The sequence below is a fragment of the Molossus molossus genome, unplaced genomic scaffold (assembly GCF_014108415.1).
Source record: "Molossus molossus isolate mMolMol1 unplaced genomic scaffold, mMolMol1.p scaffold_m16_p_1, whole genome shotgun sequence".
NCBI lineage: Eukaryota > Metazoa > Chordata > Mammalia > Chiroptera > Molossidae > Molossus > Molossus molossus.
Genome location: NW_023425344.1, coordinates 52547547 through 52559754, shown reverse-complemented (window position 1 = coordinate 52559754; position 12208 = coordinate 52547547). Strand labels below are relative to the sequence as shown.

Here is a 12208-nt window from a genome sequence, read left to right as displayed (position 1 = left end):
CTTTTCTATCTGATTCAAAGTTCTTTTTTCTTTTCACATTTTTTTTCTTTATTGATTTTAAAGAGAGAGAAAGGGAGAGGGAGAGAGAGAAACATCAATGAGAGAGAACATTGATTGGCCACCTCCTGCATGTCCCCCACTGGGGATTTGGCCTACAACCTGGGCATGTGCCCTGACCGGGCATGGAACTGGCAACCTCTTGGTGCATGGGTCAACGCTCAGCCACTGAGCCACACCAGCTGGGCCAAAGTTCCTTTTAATTTAATAGTCTTTATAATGGTATTTCCCTAGGTGTGTTCCTCATAGGATAAAGCATGAGACAAAGTTATCTATGGTCACATCATATCAGTGCCAGGACCCAAGTGCACTAGTTTCCCTCTTGAAGAATCACAATGCACTTAGGAGATTACAGTTTTTATGAAGATATGAAAAAAAAGAATTCATTTGATTTTGTTTATCTCAGTACTTCACAAACTTTAGTTGACTGTCACAGACTTTTTTTTTTTGGTAAAACATTTAGTATTGCAGGACATTGAAAAACTGTCTTAGAGTATATTAGGAGATCCTTATTAGCCAGAACTCAACTCATTTAGTAATCTAAGAAATATAAACTGTATTATATATTCTCAAATCAATGTCAGAATGAAGTTGATTACTCATTGGGTAATACAATAAATAAAGTGGATTCTAACCAGTATTTGGGGAAATAACCCCAAAAAACAGGATAGAAAATATCAGGGATGATGCATATATAAGTACTGAATCATCCAAGTTTTACTGGGTTACAAAGGAAAATACATTTCTTTCTGTGGTCATGGCCAAAAATGTCTAAAGCCACTGGCTTCATGAATATCACATTATTGTGTCAGGAGATACAGTGATAACAAATGTTTGAACTTTTAAAAAATTAACACAGAATTGTTAATGATATAATGTTTATTTTTAGAACATGAGTATTATTTCTTTAATAATTAAGAAAATGAGGCACAAAATCAGCAAATCACTCCTGGATAGTAAGTCAATTAACAATTGTTTAGCAATTCTTAATTGCTAAAGATGTCATGGCTAAAGATAGTATTTGTTATTACTTAGACTTGAAGAATTTTAAAGCTGAAATATCTCATAGAGAAAAAAAAAAGTTTTAGTGACTTGTCAAGGTCAGAGAGCTGTTAGTTGGGCCTAGAATCCAGGTGTTCTGATTTATATTCTAACATTATTTTTCTTGTCAGTGTAAATTGATATAATGTTTATTTTTAGAACATGAGTATTATTTCTTTAATAATTAAGAAAATGAGGCACAAAATCAGCAAATCATTCCTGGATAGTAGGTCAATGACAGGTTACAAGAATACTGAAGGCTTTAGTTGAAGGGAAAAAGTGATTTAGAGATACTTTAGTGCTAGGGTCTGATTATAGTTACAACTAACAATTAATTAACCTAATCCCCCCTGTTACTAGGTGGGGCCATTCAATGATCTGGTTTCTCATTTGTACATGTAAGTGTCCTGCATATATGATTTTGACAAGACAGTAGATAACACATTAGTGAACACAGAATCTTGTTATGGGAAGTTAAAGATGCAATTCTTAAATAAGGAATCAAAGTATAGGAAACTACAAACTCACACTTAAAAAAAGAAAAAAAAAAAAAGGAACTATGACTTTATGGAAGCATCCCTTAGCAAAACAAACACTAGATTCTACACATTTTATTTCAGGCAGGTTCCTGCAAGACTCTGGAGTTGAAATCCTAAAGATTACACAGAATCACCCCTCTTTCATGGTCTGTTTTTTTGGAGACAGTGTTTGTTCGGATCTGGTCAGTGGAGGTTGTAGATATGTGCGGTCCTTTGCCATCCTTCTGCTCCCTAGAAAGTGGGCCTGGGCTCGGATTCCAGCAAGCTCATCTCCTGTCTCTTGAGCTCAGGTTGGTGTCATATACTCCCTGGGAGCTCTGGCCACAGTGGGCAGAAATCATTTGATAACTTAATCTTGGTGAGAGGAAGAGACTCTTAGGCCTGTGTACTCTAGTGATAAACAGAAGCAGCCAGTGGGTCAAGGAAGAGACAGTGGTATCTTTTAAAATTAATAAACGAATAAAGCATAAACAAGAACTTAAACGGGGCGGGGACCACCCCCATCTAACGAGGGAGGTAACTGGTGTCTGGAGGGGAGATAACCACGTCGTTAAGACTTGGAGGCTCCAGGGGTTCGCTCCGGGGAGGCTTTTTTCCTTGGCAGGGAGCACAGCGGAGGGTGGAGGAGGTGAATTTCCGAAAGCCCAGGACCGGTCCTTGGACCAGTCTTTGGACCCTCCCTCTTCCTATAATTAACTCAACGCCTGTCCCGCCAGTCGGGACCCGAGGCTCCCCCGGCCCGCCGCCTCCCCTCGCCCATCTCGCGGGGAAGGCGAGGATCCGGAGGTGGTGGGTCGAGCCGGGGCCACACGACCCCGGTGCGGCTTCAAACCCTGACTGTCCGGGCCGGCCGCGGTGCGGTCCTCCCCACTCCTCCCCGTCCTTCTGCACTGGCCGCCCGGGGCGCGGGGGCGCGAGCCCCGGCCCCGCGTGACGTGGGCGCCGTGGCGGGAGGGGCCGCCCAGGGGGCTCCGGCCGCCTTATTAGCGCCTTGCGGGTCACGGGCAGCGAGCAGACGGTCGCTTTGCGAGCAGCAGGAGCCGGCGTGCGGCCCACTCCTCCCACCTCCTCCGCCGGCCTCCTCCTCCTCCCCTCCGGCTCCTCCCGCCCCCACCTCTGTGTGCGCGGCGGAGTCGCCCTCTCCCTGCCTCTTTCTCCCGCTCCCGCTCGCTCGTCTCTCTCGCTAATACTTCCCCCTGCTGTGCTCCAGGGGACCCAAGCATTCTCCGCGCTAACCTTAGGGACCAATGGTGCTCGAAAAGCTTAGAAAAAGCCGCTCTGGGCTGAGATAGTTGGAAGCCCCCGTCCCTTCCCCCTCTCCCGGCGCAGCCCGTGCCGGGCTCGCTGCACCTTCTCGCTCCTGCACACTCTGTTTGGGAGGACGGGGTGAGAAGGTGAAGTGGAAAGAACTGCAGAGCAAAGGGGGCCAGTCTCAGAGCTCAAATTCCATTTTCATTGAAGCAAAGCATAGAAGATCAGTTTTTTGTTTGTTTGTTTTTTTTATTCTGCATTTTTTTTCTTTTTAAACATTTTTTTTTTTTTAAGAAACTTATTTTGGGGGTGTGCTCTGGGCATTTGCTTTGCCCAGTAGTTGAAAAGTCAACTCGACTCGTGATGGTTCTCCTGTCACTTTGGTTGATAGCAGCCGCTCTGGTACAGGTTAGGACTTCAGCTGATGGACAAGTAAGTGGAAAATAATAAAAAACTCAAACCCAACCTTTTCCCGAAAAAGTTCCTCCCCGCTTTCCCCTCCTCTCTTTCCTCCTCCCCCTCTCACCCTTCCCTGTTATCTTGTGTATTCAGGAACGGTGTTTTGAGGGCTGGGCGCTCGCGCGGGGCTTTTTGGGGTGGGGGGGTTGAATTGCACGGGAGGTTCTGACTCTCAGTCCGGGAGCCCAGGCTTGTCACACCTAGGGCTTCACCATTTTGCGGCATTCGTAACAATTCCTGGTGACAAACTGCAGCCAATTCGCATCCTCGCCGGGCCATCTGGGTTTCCCCTTTCTGGAGGGCGGTCAGGGCGCTTGAATGAACTTCTGGACGCTAGGTCCAGGATCCCAGTGCTCTGGTCGCTGCAGCCGGAGTCGGGTTCGCGGGGCTTTTCTCTGCTCACTGACTCACAGCTTCAGGCAGCCAGAGGCGGGGGTTTCAGGAAGTCCTTGGGCCGGACAGGGAGCGATCCAGTAGACACGTGTCCTGGGAGGACTACGGCTGGGCTGGGGTTTGACAGTTGGGGAGGGGGCTGGGGACGTTTCCTGCCCTGCATTTTCCTGGGCAGAGGCTGGAGGCGCCGGCCGCTTTTCTCCCCTCCCCCTCTGCACAGCTCCTCCTCTTGAAGGCTGAGTGCAGCTCTGTTTCTTTTTGGCCCAGCCCCCACCCTTTGGAGACTCAAGGTGAAGCCCGATGCGCTCAGAAGAGTCCTTAAGAAGGCTCAGCTGTAGTAATTCACATCAGCACAGGGCCGGTGGGACTTTGGGTGCAGAATACGTCTGTGAGTTTTTGTAGCTTCTCTGGTCAGCCTGATCTGAACATAGGGAAAAAGTATAGAATTGTTCATTCTTGACATCAAATCTGATAAATCAGTTCCCCCTTAGGCTTCTTTTTGCATGTATACTATGGAGACTTTCTTTTCTAATCCTGACCCAGTATCTGGAGTTCTCAGAAAAGAATATTAAGTGTCACTATTTAATTTTGCTAACTTCATAAATGTTTAGTTAAAATTAAAATGGGCAGTTCCCTGCCCTGAATTGTTGCTGAATTGGCTTTTGCTCACCACTCAAGTACCGTCTACAAACCCAGGTGCAGCCTTTAGGCACCAATCCCGGTCTCCAGCATCTCCTGATTAGCTAGCTCCTGAAAAGCATTAATGGTAGAAATAAAACGCACAAGGTGATAAGATGAAACCCAGTAACTGTTTCTTTTTCTTACTTTTCCCCCTCCTTTCCAGGCTGGTAATGAAGAAATGGTGCAAATAGGTAAGCCTTGTTCTCAGATGTCACTCTTATCTTAGTAGAAAGTAGGAAATGAAGTAAGCTAAGCAAAAAAAAAAAAAAAAAAAAAAAATTGTTTCTGAAATTTCTTCTGTGGTTTAAAAAATAATTTGTAGTCTAGGAACATTTCTGTTCTTCTCTTCCTTTTTCCGGAGGATAATCCCATTTTCCTCAGGCTGAGTTATGGTAAAAATTCTCCTGCAGTTGGACTTTCCAAGCATCATTTTATTACTGTCTTTGGACAAGCCATTGGTAGGTTCTTGGAGGGTGATGTAGGGCTGGAAGAAGATGTGAAGATAAATCAAATCAAATCAACCTGTGTAGCCTTAGGAGGAGCACTGCTGATTACAGCAGAAGGCAAAGTGTAAGAATGCTATGAAGAAGGGAAAAATGAACTACAGAGGATGGAAATTTTTCTCTTAGAAATTTTCCAGCTTTGAATAAACCCTATGGTGAATTCTCTTATTCCATCTGCTTTAAAATGATTACCTACAAATGTGCAAGATGCTACTAGGTTTTTTACAAATAACATCTAAAACCTCAGTATTACCTAATGACATGGGAATGATTCCCATTCTATTGGTGAGGAGACTGAGGCTCAGAAGAGAGTATAAGTGACTTATATCAGATTGCTCCAAAGTCCATCTTTTTGGAACTATTTATAAGACTATGTTTGTTCTGAATTCAGAGACTGAAAAGCATCTGGCAAGGAGCCAGGCTCCATTCAAAGCCTTTTTATACACATTTAACTTGGGTTACTTGAAAAGATAATTTTTCTTTTTGGCAAAGTATTAGTCCATGTAAGGTCTGTATTTGTCAAGTGATATTGCAAAGTCATCTTTTAGACGAAAAGTTTTTATTACTGCAAACATAGTTACAAGTCATTGCCCATGTGTTACGTGCCAGGCAGTGTTAATTGATTTGTGTGCATTATGTCATATCTGATTCTCACAACCACATTATAAATTATGGACACAACTGTGCCCATTTTAGACTTGAAGAAAATGAAGCTTGACAGGTTACACAGTTACCTGCTGTAATGCATACTGGAGAGCTGGGAGGATTCTGTATTTGTAAACTAATGGGGGAACCCCAAGGTCTAGCCCCAGAGGTAGTTGTATATCTACATGTAGCTGTGTATCAGCCTTCCCACTGAGTGTTTAGCATTGTTGGAACTCTTCCCCAAGCTTAACATTCCATAGTAAGAGCAGGACAGAGGAGAGGGGAGTGACTGCGAACTGTATTAAAAATATAGTGTTTATTAAGAGATATTTGTCATTTGTAGTTGATAACACTCAGCCATCAATATAGATGTTTTTAAAAGAAGGATTTTTAAAAAACCAATCCTCAAAGTAAGGAAGAGAAAGCTGTTTTACTTTTATTACTTAAATATTTGATTACTGAAACATCCAAACTTTTCACTATGTAAATTAAAAAGCTCTTTTAAGATTAACCACTCTGCTGAAGGAAAAAAAAAAATATTGCTTTGATTAAGTTTTCAGATAGAATGAACATACTGTCGTGTAAGACACTTGGGTTAGACTTTGGTTCAGTCCTGTTGCTAATATAAATTACTTTGATAGCTCTTTCCTGCAGGGAAGAAAGCAGTACAGGTGTGCTTACATTTGGTAGGAGGGAGATGAATATCAGACTGAAAGAGAGGAGGGCAGGTCACTCTTAGGTTGTATTGCTGGAGAGGTACTTGGCTCTCAAGTTCCTCAGTGTTTTGGGATTTCTCTCTTTTATTATTAGTTTTATTATTTTTATTTACCATTTTCAAGTTGAGTGAAGGTAAAAATAAATTTTGACGCAAGTCTTGTGATAACAAAAGCGTAGCTATCATTTAGCTTTGGGTTATAATCATTTATGTAGCTCTTAAGAGGTATTTAAAAGTATATTTTCTAAAAGCCTCATGTACAGTAATGAGATTATTCTCCCCTCTTCCTGTGCATAAAGGATTTGCTAATATGGAGGTTTGGTAAAATGCATACCTCTACATAGACATAATTTTTTTCTAGTAATTGATTTAAAAGTGATCTTATAAAACCACAGAGGTGTGATTTGATCAATTGTACAATTAAGAAAGACTAATACGGTTTGTAGAATTAATATATGTTTTTTGCTCTACAAATTGTCTAGAGAAAATTCCATGGCTCTGACTAATTTCTGGATAATTTAATGTCTCAGGAAGAGAGCAATATTAATTAGTGACAAGCAATAAATTATTAGGAAGCTAAATTTTAAAAGTACTTTTTACTGAACTATAATATACTTGCAGGATGGTGCACAAGAGTGTGTACCTTGCTGATTCTTCATGAAGGTAACACTCCATGTACTTGGACCAATCAGAAGAACATCCCTAGTGCTTATACCACGTTCATAGCACTATCTCTGCATGAAGGGTAACTACTGTCTTGCCTTCCAAAAGGATAGAGTAATTTTGCCAGGTTTTATTGTGTGTGCTTTTTTATAAATGGAATCCTACAATGTGTTCTCTTTAATATGGACTTAGAAAACCAGTTTTTAAAAAAAATCTGATATGCTTCAAGCCATAGACTAGAAAGGCTTCAATTTAGATAGAAAGAAGTCAGTTTTTCATGGGGGCAGGTTAGAACATGTATAGATATATCACCTAGGTAGTGTGTCATAGGGGATATTGCTTCTTCCTCCTCTCTCCATCCAGTGGAAAATGCCCTCTTTTTACATGGGCAAGTGTGATTCACGCTAGAGAAAATGGGCAAATAGGTTTTGAACTGTGACCTAGCTCTCTGCTTCTTTGTCAACCAGAGAGGAAATATCTACCTACCTACCTATCTTAATTATACCCATATATACTTACATACACCCACACATAATCACATGCATTCATACCTGCATGTGTGAACGCATGTGCATTGTGTAAAGATGTGTAGGTATGTTTCATGAGGTCACTAACACACTTCTGTGGCATATCAGATGTTCTTTAATTTCTGACTCACAGTATGGCCTTGGTAGGAGGCCTGGGGTAATTGTGGGCAGGAAGGCTTACTCTGTGATACAACAGGGTTAGAAAATAATGATAGTTCTGTAGAAATTGGAGCATCCAAAAGAGATCTTTGTGTCTCTTTGTTTCATAAGTGACCACTTTGAGCTTACCTGAGCATCATTAGAAGAAAAATCATTGTGGAGCTTTGTTGTTAAGCTGCCTCCCTTCCCCCACCCTCTCTCTTGAATTTGGGGCAAATTCATCTTTCTCTGCCCTAGTTCTGCTTCCTAGCTTCAAATTCAATTACATGTCACTCCTTCAAAATAAAGTGCTAATCATGTTCTTAAAATACCCAGTTTACTGAGAAATAATTTTTAATCATTTATAGGTATTTACCTGGTTTTCAATGATTAGTGAGTCATTTCACCTAGGTCTTGGCATATAATAAGCATTTTCTCAACTATAGAGCTCACGAGAGCAAAGGCTTTGTCTTGTTGACTGCTGTCCAATAAAACAGGGCTTGGTGCCTTGTGGGTCCTCAAATATTTGTTATTCAATGAATAGATCTAGCAAACAGGGTATTATCACATTAGGATTTAGCTGTGTTCTGAAATTTTTAAATGCTCTTGTTCTGTGTCCTCCTTCACATTTAATTGTTCTACAAGAAAATGAGGATGGTAACAATGACTATACAATTAATTATTCAGTGTCGTCAAGGCTTCTTGTGACTTCTGTTTTCACCCCACAAAGCTCAGGGACCTGGGCTTATTGGTTTTTATACACTTCTTATTGTGCTTCACAAGTATTTGGCAAATTGAATTGAATTATGTGCAAGTTTTGAATGCCCACTAATTTTTCACTAAAGTCTACGTGGGATCATTTGCCCTGTTGCTGGCATTAGGGGAAATAAGCTAAGATTACAATCTATCAATTCAGTTTGCCAGCAGCAATACCGAAAGGTGTGGTTTAAAGAAGGGTTAAACAGATCCTTTGTAAAATTTAGAATTTAACCTACCCAAGCCATTATTCTTCCTTGTAGCTAAAGATCACACACTTGATCGATTTAGCTCCCACCCGCTCCATTGAGCATCATACTGGTTAATGTTACTGCATTATGCTTCTTACATGAAGATGGTATTAAATGCAGCACATCTATTGCCAGTAACTTATTATTGCTGCTTATCTGAAGTATTTCTCTGACATGTTTGCACTATTTGCCCTTGTCATTTTACCAAATAATCACGATATTGCTCATAAATGTTAATAAATCCCCAGGTTACTTTTGCTTCCAGATGATTATTTCTAAATATTCTTTACTTGTGGGTGGCCAACCCAGATTACCTTGGAAAGCCATTAGGTACAATCCCAAATTATCTGGTAAAATCATGAATGATTTCAATATGAGGAGTTTGGTGATACCACTTGGATTGTATATATGGACAATGATGACTTAGATGAAACTTTAATGCGTCCTCAAAGAGGATTGCTATTACCAGAATTTTAGGAACCTTCTCTTTAGTGTTCCTCTAACAGAGATCAGCTTTTTACTTCTAAACCATGCTTCTTCTATTATTATAAATTGTTGAATTACTCTTTTAATTAATCAGTTTTGGCTCTGCTTATAGAAGTTTTGCACATGCCCATTATAATAGACTTTTAAAAATTTTTCTATATTTCCCAGTTTTTTGACATCATTCCAAATACAAAACTGTTGTTATACTTTAGCATATTCTTATTCAGTCTTCCTTTATGACTTCCACTGATGACCGAGTAAAACTGAATTAACATGGTATGTTTTAATAAATGGCTTTAGAAAATGCTTGTATGACCTGAACTCCCACCTGCAATATAGGAAAATGTTAATTTTAAAAATATTAATTCTAAATTAGTTTTATCTCCATTCTTCTTGACATGTTAATATGATCATTAAATATTTGGTTACACAACCTCTGAAAGATGGAATGAATTAATCATTTTTCTGGTAATCAAGTACCCAAAAGTGCACACAACTATATTATAAAAAATGTTTTGTGATTTTACTTGTACTGTGAGAAGATTCATCCACATCATAGGATAGAAGTTGAGAGTTGTATTTCTGTAGAATGGATAGGAAAGCGTGGGAAGAGTTTTTCTAGCTTTGGAATGTCTGTTCCCACATGTAATTGATTCATCCTAATTTGCCAAATATGTTTACATGAGTTTGCTGACTAACTGTAAATCCCTAGGAGAGATTTTGTGGTAAAATGTCAGTCTCCTGTTTATAAAAATGATTGCCACAAATTCAGCATGATGAATCTTTATGGAATTCAGAACAAATTGTGAGCAGCATGAAACAGTCTATCTTATTCTTGAAGTGACTGATAAAACAAAAATAATATTTAGGAGCCCTGGCCGGTTTGGCTCAGCGGTTAGAGCGTTGGCCTGTGGTACAGAGAGACCCGGGTTCAGTTCCCGCTAAGGGCCTGTACCTCGGTTGCAGTTTGTCCCCGGCCCTGGTTGGTCGTGCGGGTGGCAACCACTCGATGTGTCCCTTCACATCGATGTTTCTCTCTCTCTCTCTTCCTCTCTCTCTCTCCCGCTCTGTCTGAACAAAAAATGCAAAAATGTCCTCGGGTGAGGATAAAAAAAAAAATAAAAATAATAATATTTAGGAAACTTTGTAGAAAGTAAATAGGATTAAATCTATGAATCTTCAAATATCGTGGTCTTAGATATTAAATCACATTTCTTGCAAATTTTCTTCATATATAATACATACCTTTTTATATGCACATAGGCACACAAATAAAAAGAAAAAGGATGATTGAAAATTTTATATTATGATTTGAATTCTTTTTATTTTATGTGTAAAAACGTCTCTCTTTTACATGTAGAGTCCATTCCTTAATCTTAAATCTAACCAGTATATCCAGTAGCGCCTTCCTCTGTCAGATGGTCAGGGGCCCAGACTGTTCACTCTATGGTTTAAAACTCTGACTCCACCACTTTCCAGCTGATGATTTTAACCTCCAACAGTGTCACTTTCTCGTATGTAACATAGGCACACTACTACTTCTTGCTTCACACAATTGTAAAGGACTCGTTCAATTCTGGAACAAAGCAAGCAGACTAGAATAATAAGTATAATTAGTAGTATTTCTTAGCCTTGTGCTTTAAAAAACAAACACTTTTACTCAAGGTGAGCCACATCGGTCTAATCCCTACATTTTTGACAGGTCTGCCTGATACCATGAATTTCCAGAAACTTCAACTTTCTGTGCTTATGGACTTGTAAACCACTTAGCTCACCACGTGACAGCTCTTTGAGAGTTCTATTTTCATGTATTATCATTTTTCTTAAAGGTTTTTTTTTTTTTTAATGTTTTCATTGATTTGTTTTAGAGAGGAAGGGAGAGGGAGAGACAGATAGAAACATCAATTTGAGAGAGAAACATTGACTGGCTGCCTCCTGTGCTCCCCCTACTGGAGATCAAGCCCACAGCCAGGGCATGTGCCCTCTCCAGGAATCCACCCAGGGACCTCTCAGTCCATGGGACCACGTTCAATCCACTGAGTCCCACCAGCTGGGCTTCATGTATTATCTTTATGTTGATAATGAGGCATTGCTTAATCCACAGGAATGTGGCAGCAGAGGGAGGGAGTTGAGTAAGGAGTGGTGCGAAAACAGCTGTTCATTTCGTTCCACCCCACCTATAGTGTGTGTATAACAGACAGTTCTTCCTCTTCTTTTCACCTTATCTATGGAGAGAGAATCATTATGTTAATTGTGACTCCTTTGAATGCAAGTAACAGGAACTGAGTTGACACTGGTTAAGGAAAACAAAATCGATCCGGTAATCGAAGTCAGGTACAGCTGGATCTGGGAGCTCAGAATAATGTCAGGGATCTCTCTCTCTCTCTCTCTCTCTCAATCTTTCCATTTCTTTCTCTCTCTCCTTCCTCCCTCATTTTTCCTATGTGTTCACTTTATTTCTCTATCAGGATAAGAACATGGTGTCTGCACCCTCCCTCCCCCACAAGTAGTGGCAAATACAGTCATTAGCATCTCTAGGCCGTCATTCTACCTTTCACCGCACCAGAAGGAACACTTCTTTTTTGACAGCTCCAGGAAAGTTCCTGGTAGGGCTTTTATTGGTTACCTAGCTTATTGGAATCACAAGCTTATCCTTGAACCCTTCACTGTGGTCAGGGATGCAGTGCTCTGATTGGCTTCAAGTGAGATATTTTGCCCTTGACTTTACAGGGACTGAGTGTGGAGTGTGGGGTAGTTCACCTGAGGGAAAACTGGCCTGGAGTGTGGGCTGGGTGCTGGGTGGCACACATGTACAACAGTGCCGCAGGGTGAGGACTTCCCAGCACACTGCATGGAGACCGGTGGCTGCAGTAGGCGGAACAATAGCTCCAAGGATGTCCTCTTCTGAATCCCTGGAGCCTGTGACTATGTTACATTACACAGCAAAGAGGAGTTTAGTTTGCAATGGAATTAAGGTTGCTGATCAGTTGGCCTTCAAACAGAGACATTATCCTGGATTACCCAGAGGGGTGGTCCTTCTGCATGGAAGAGGCAGGTGAAAGATGGCGGCATAAGAGCGACGAGGTGGATGTGGCTGGTTTGG

General features: G+C 41.0%; 1 protein-coding gene across 2 annotated transcripts in view; it reads left to right on the top strand.

Moving 5' to 3' along the window:
• Window positions 1–2785: 2785 nt before the first annotated feature.
• The window catches only part of ADAMTS3 (ADAM metallopeptidase with thrombospondin type 1 motif 3), a 251188-nt gene continuing 241765 nt past the window's right edge, over window positions 2786–12208 (top strand). Inside the window, exons 1-2 of one of the 2 annotated variants that reach the window (XM_036279182.1) lie at window positions 2786–3320; window positions 4585–4612. In XM_036279182.1, coding sequence (XP_036135075.1) covers window positions 3252–3320; window positions 4585–4612 — 97 coding nt within the window. In that variant the 5' untranslated portion in view covers window positions 2786–3251. Of the gene's footprint in view, window positions 3321–4086; window positions 4129–4584; window positions 4613–12208 lie in introns of those variants that run through there. The other variant, XM_036279194.1, reaches the window with a different exon arrangement.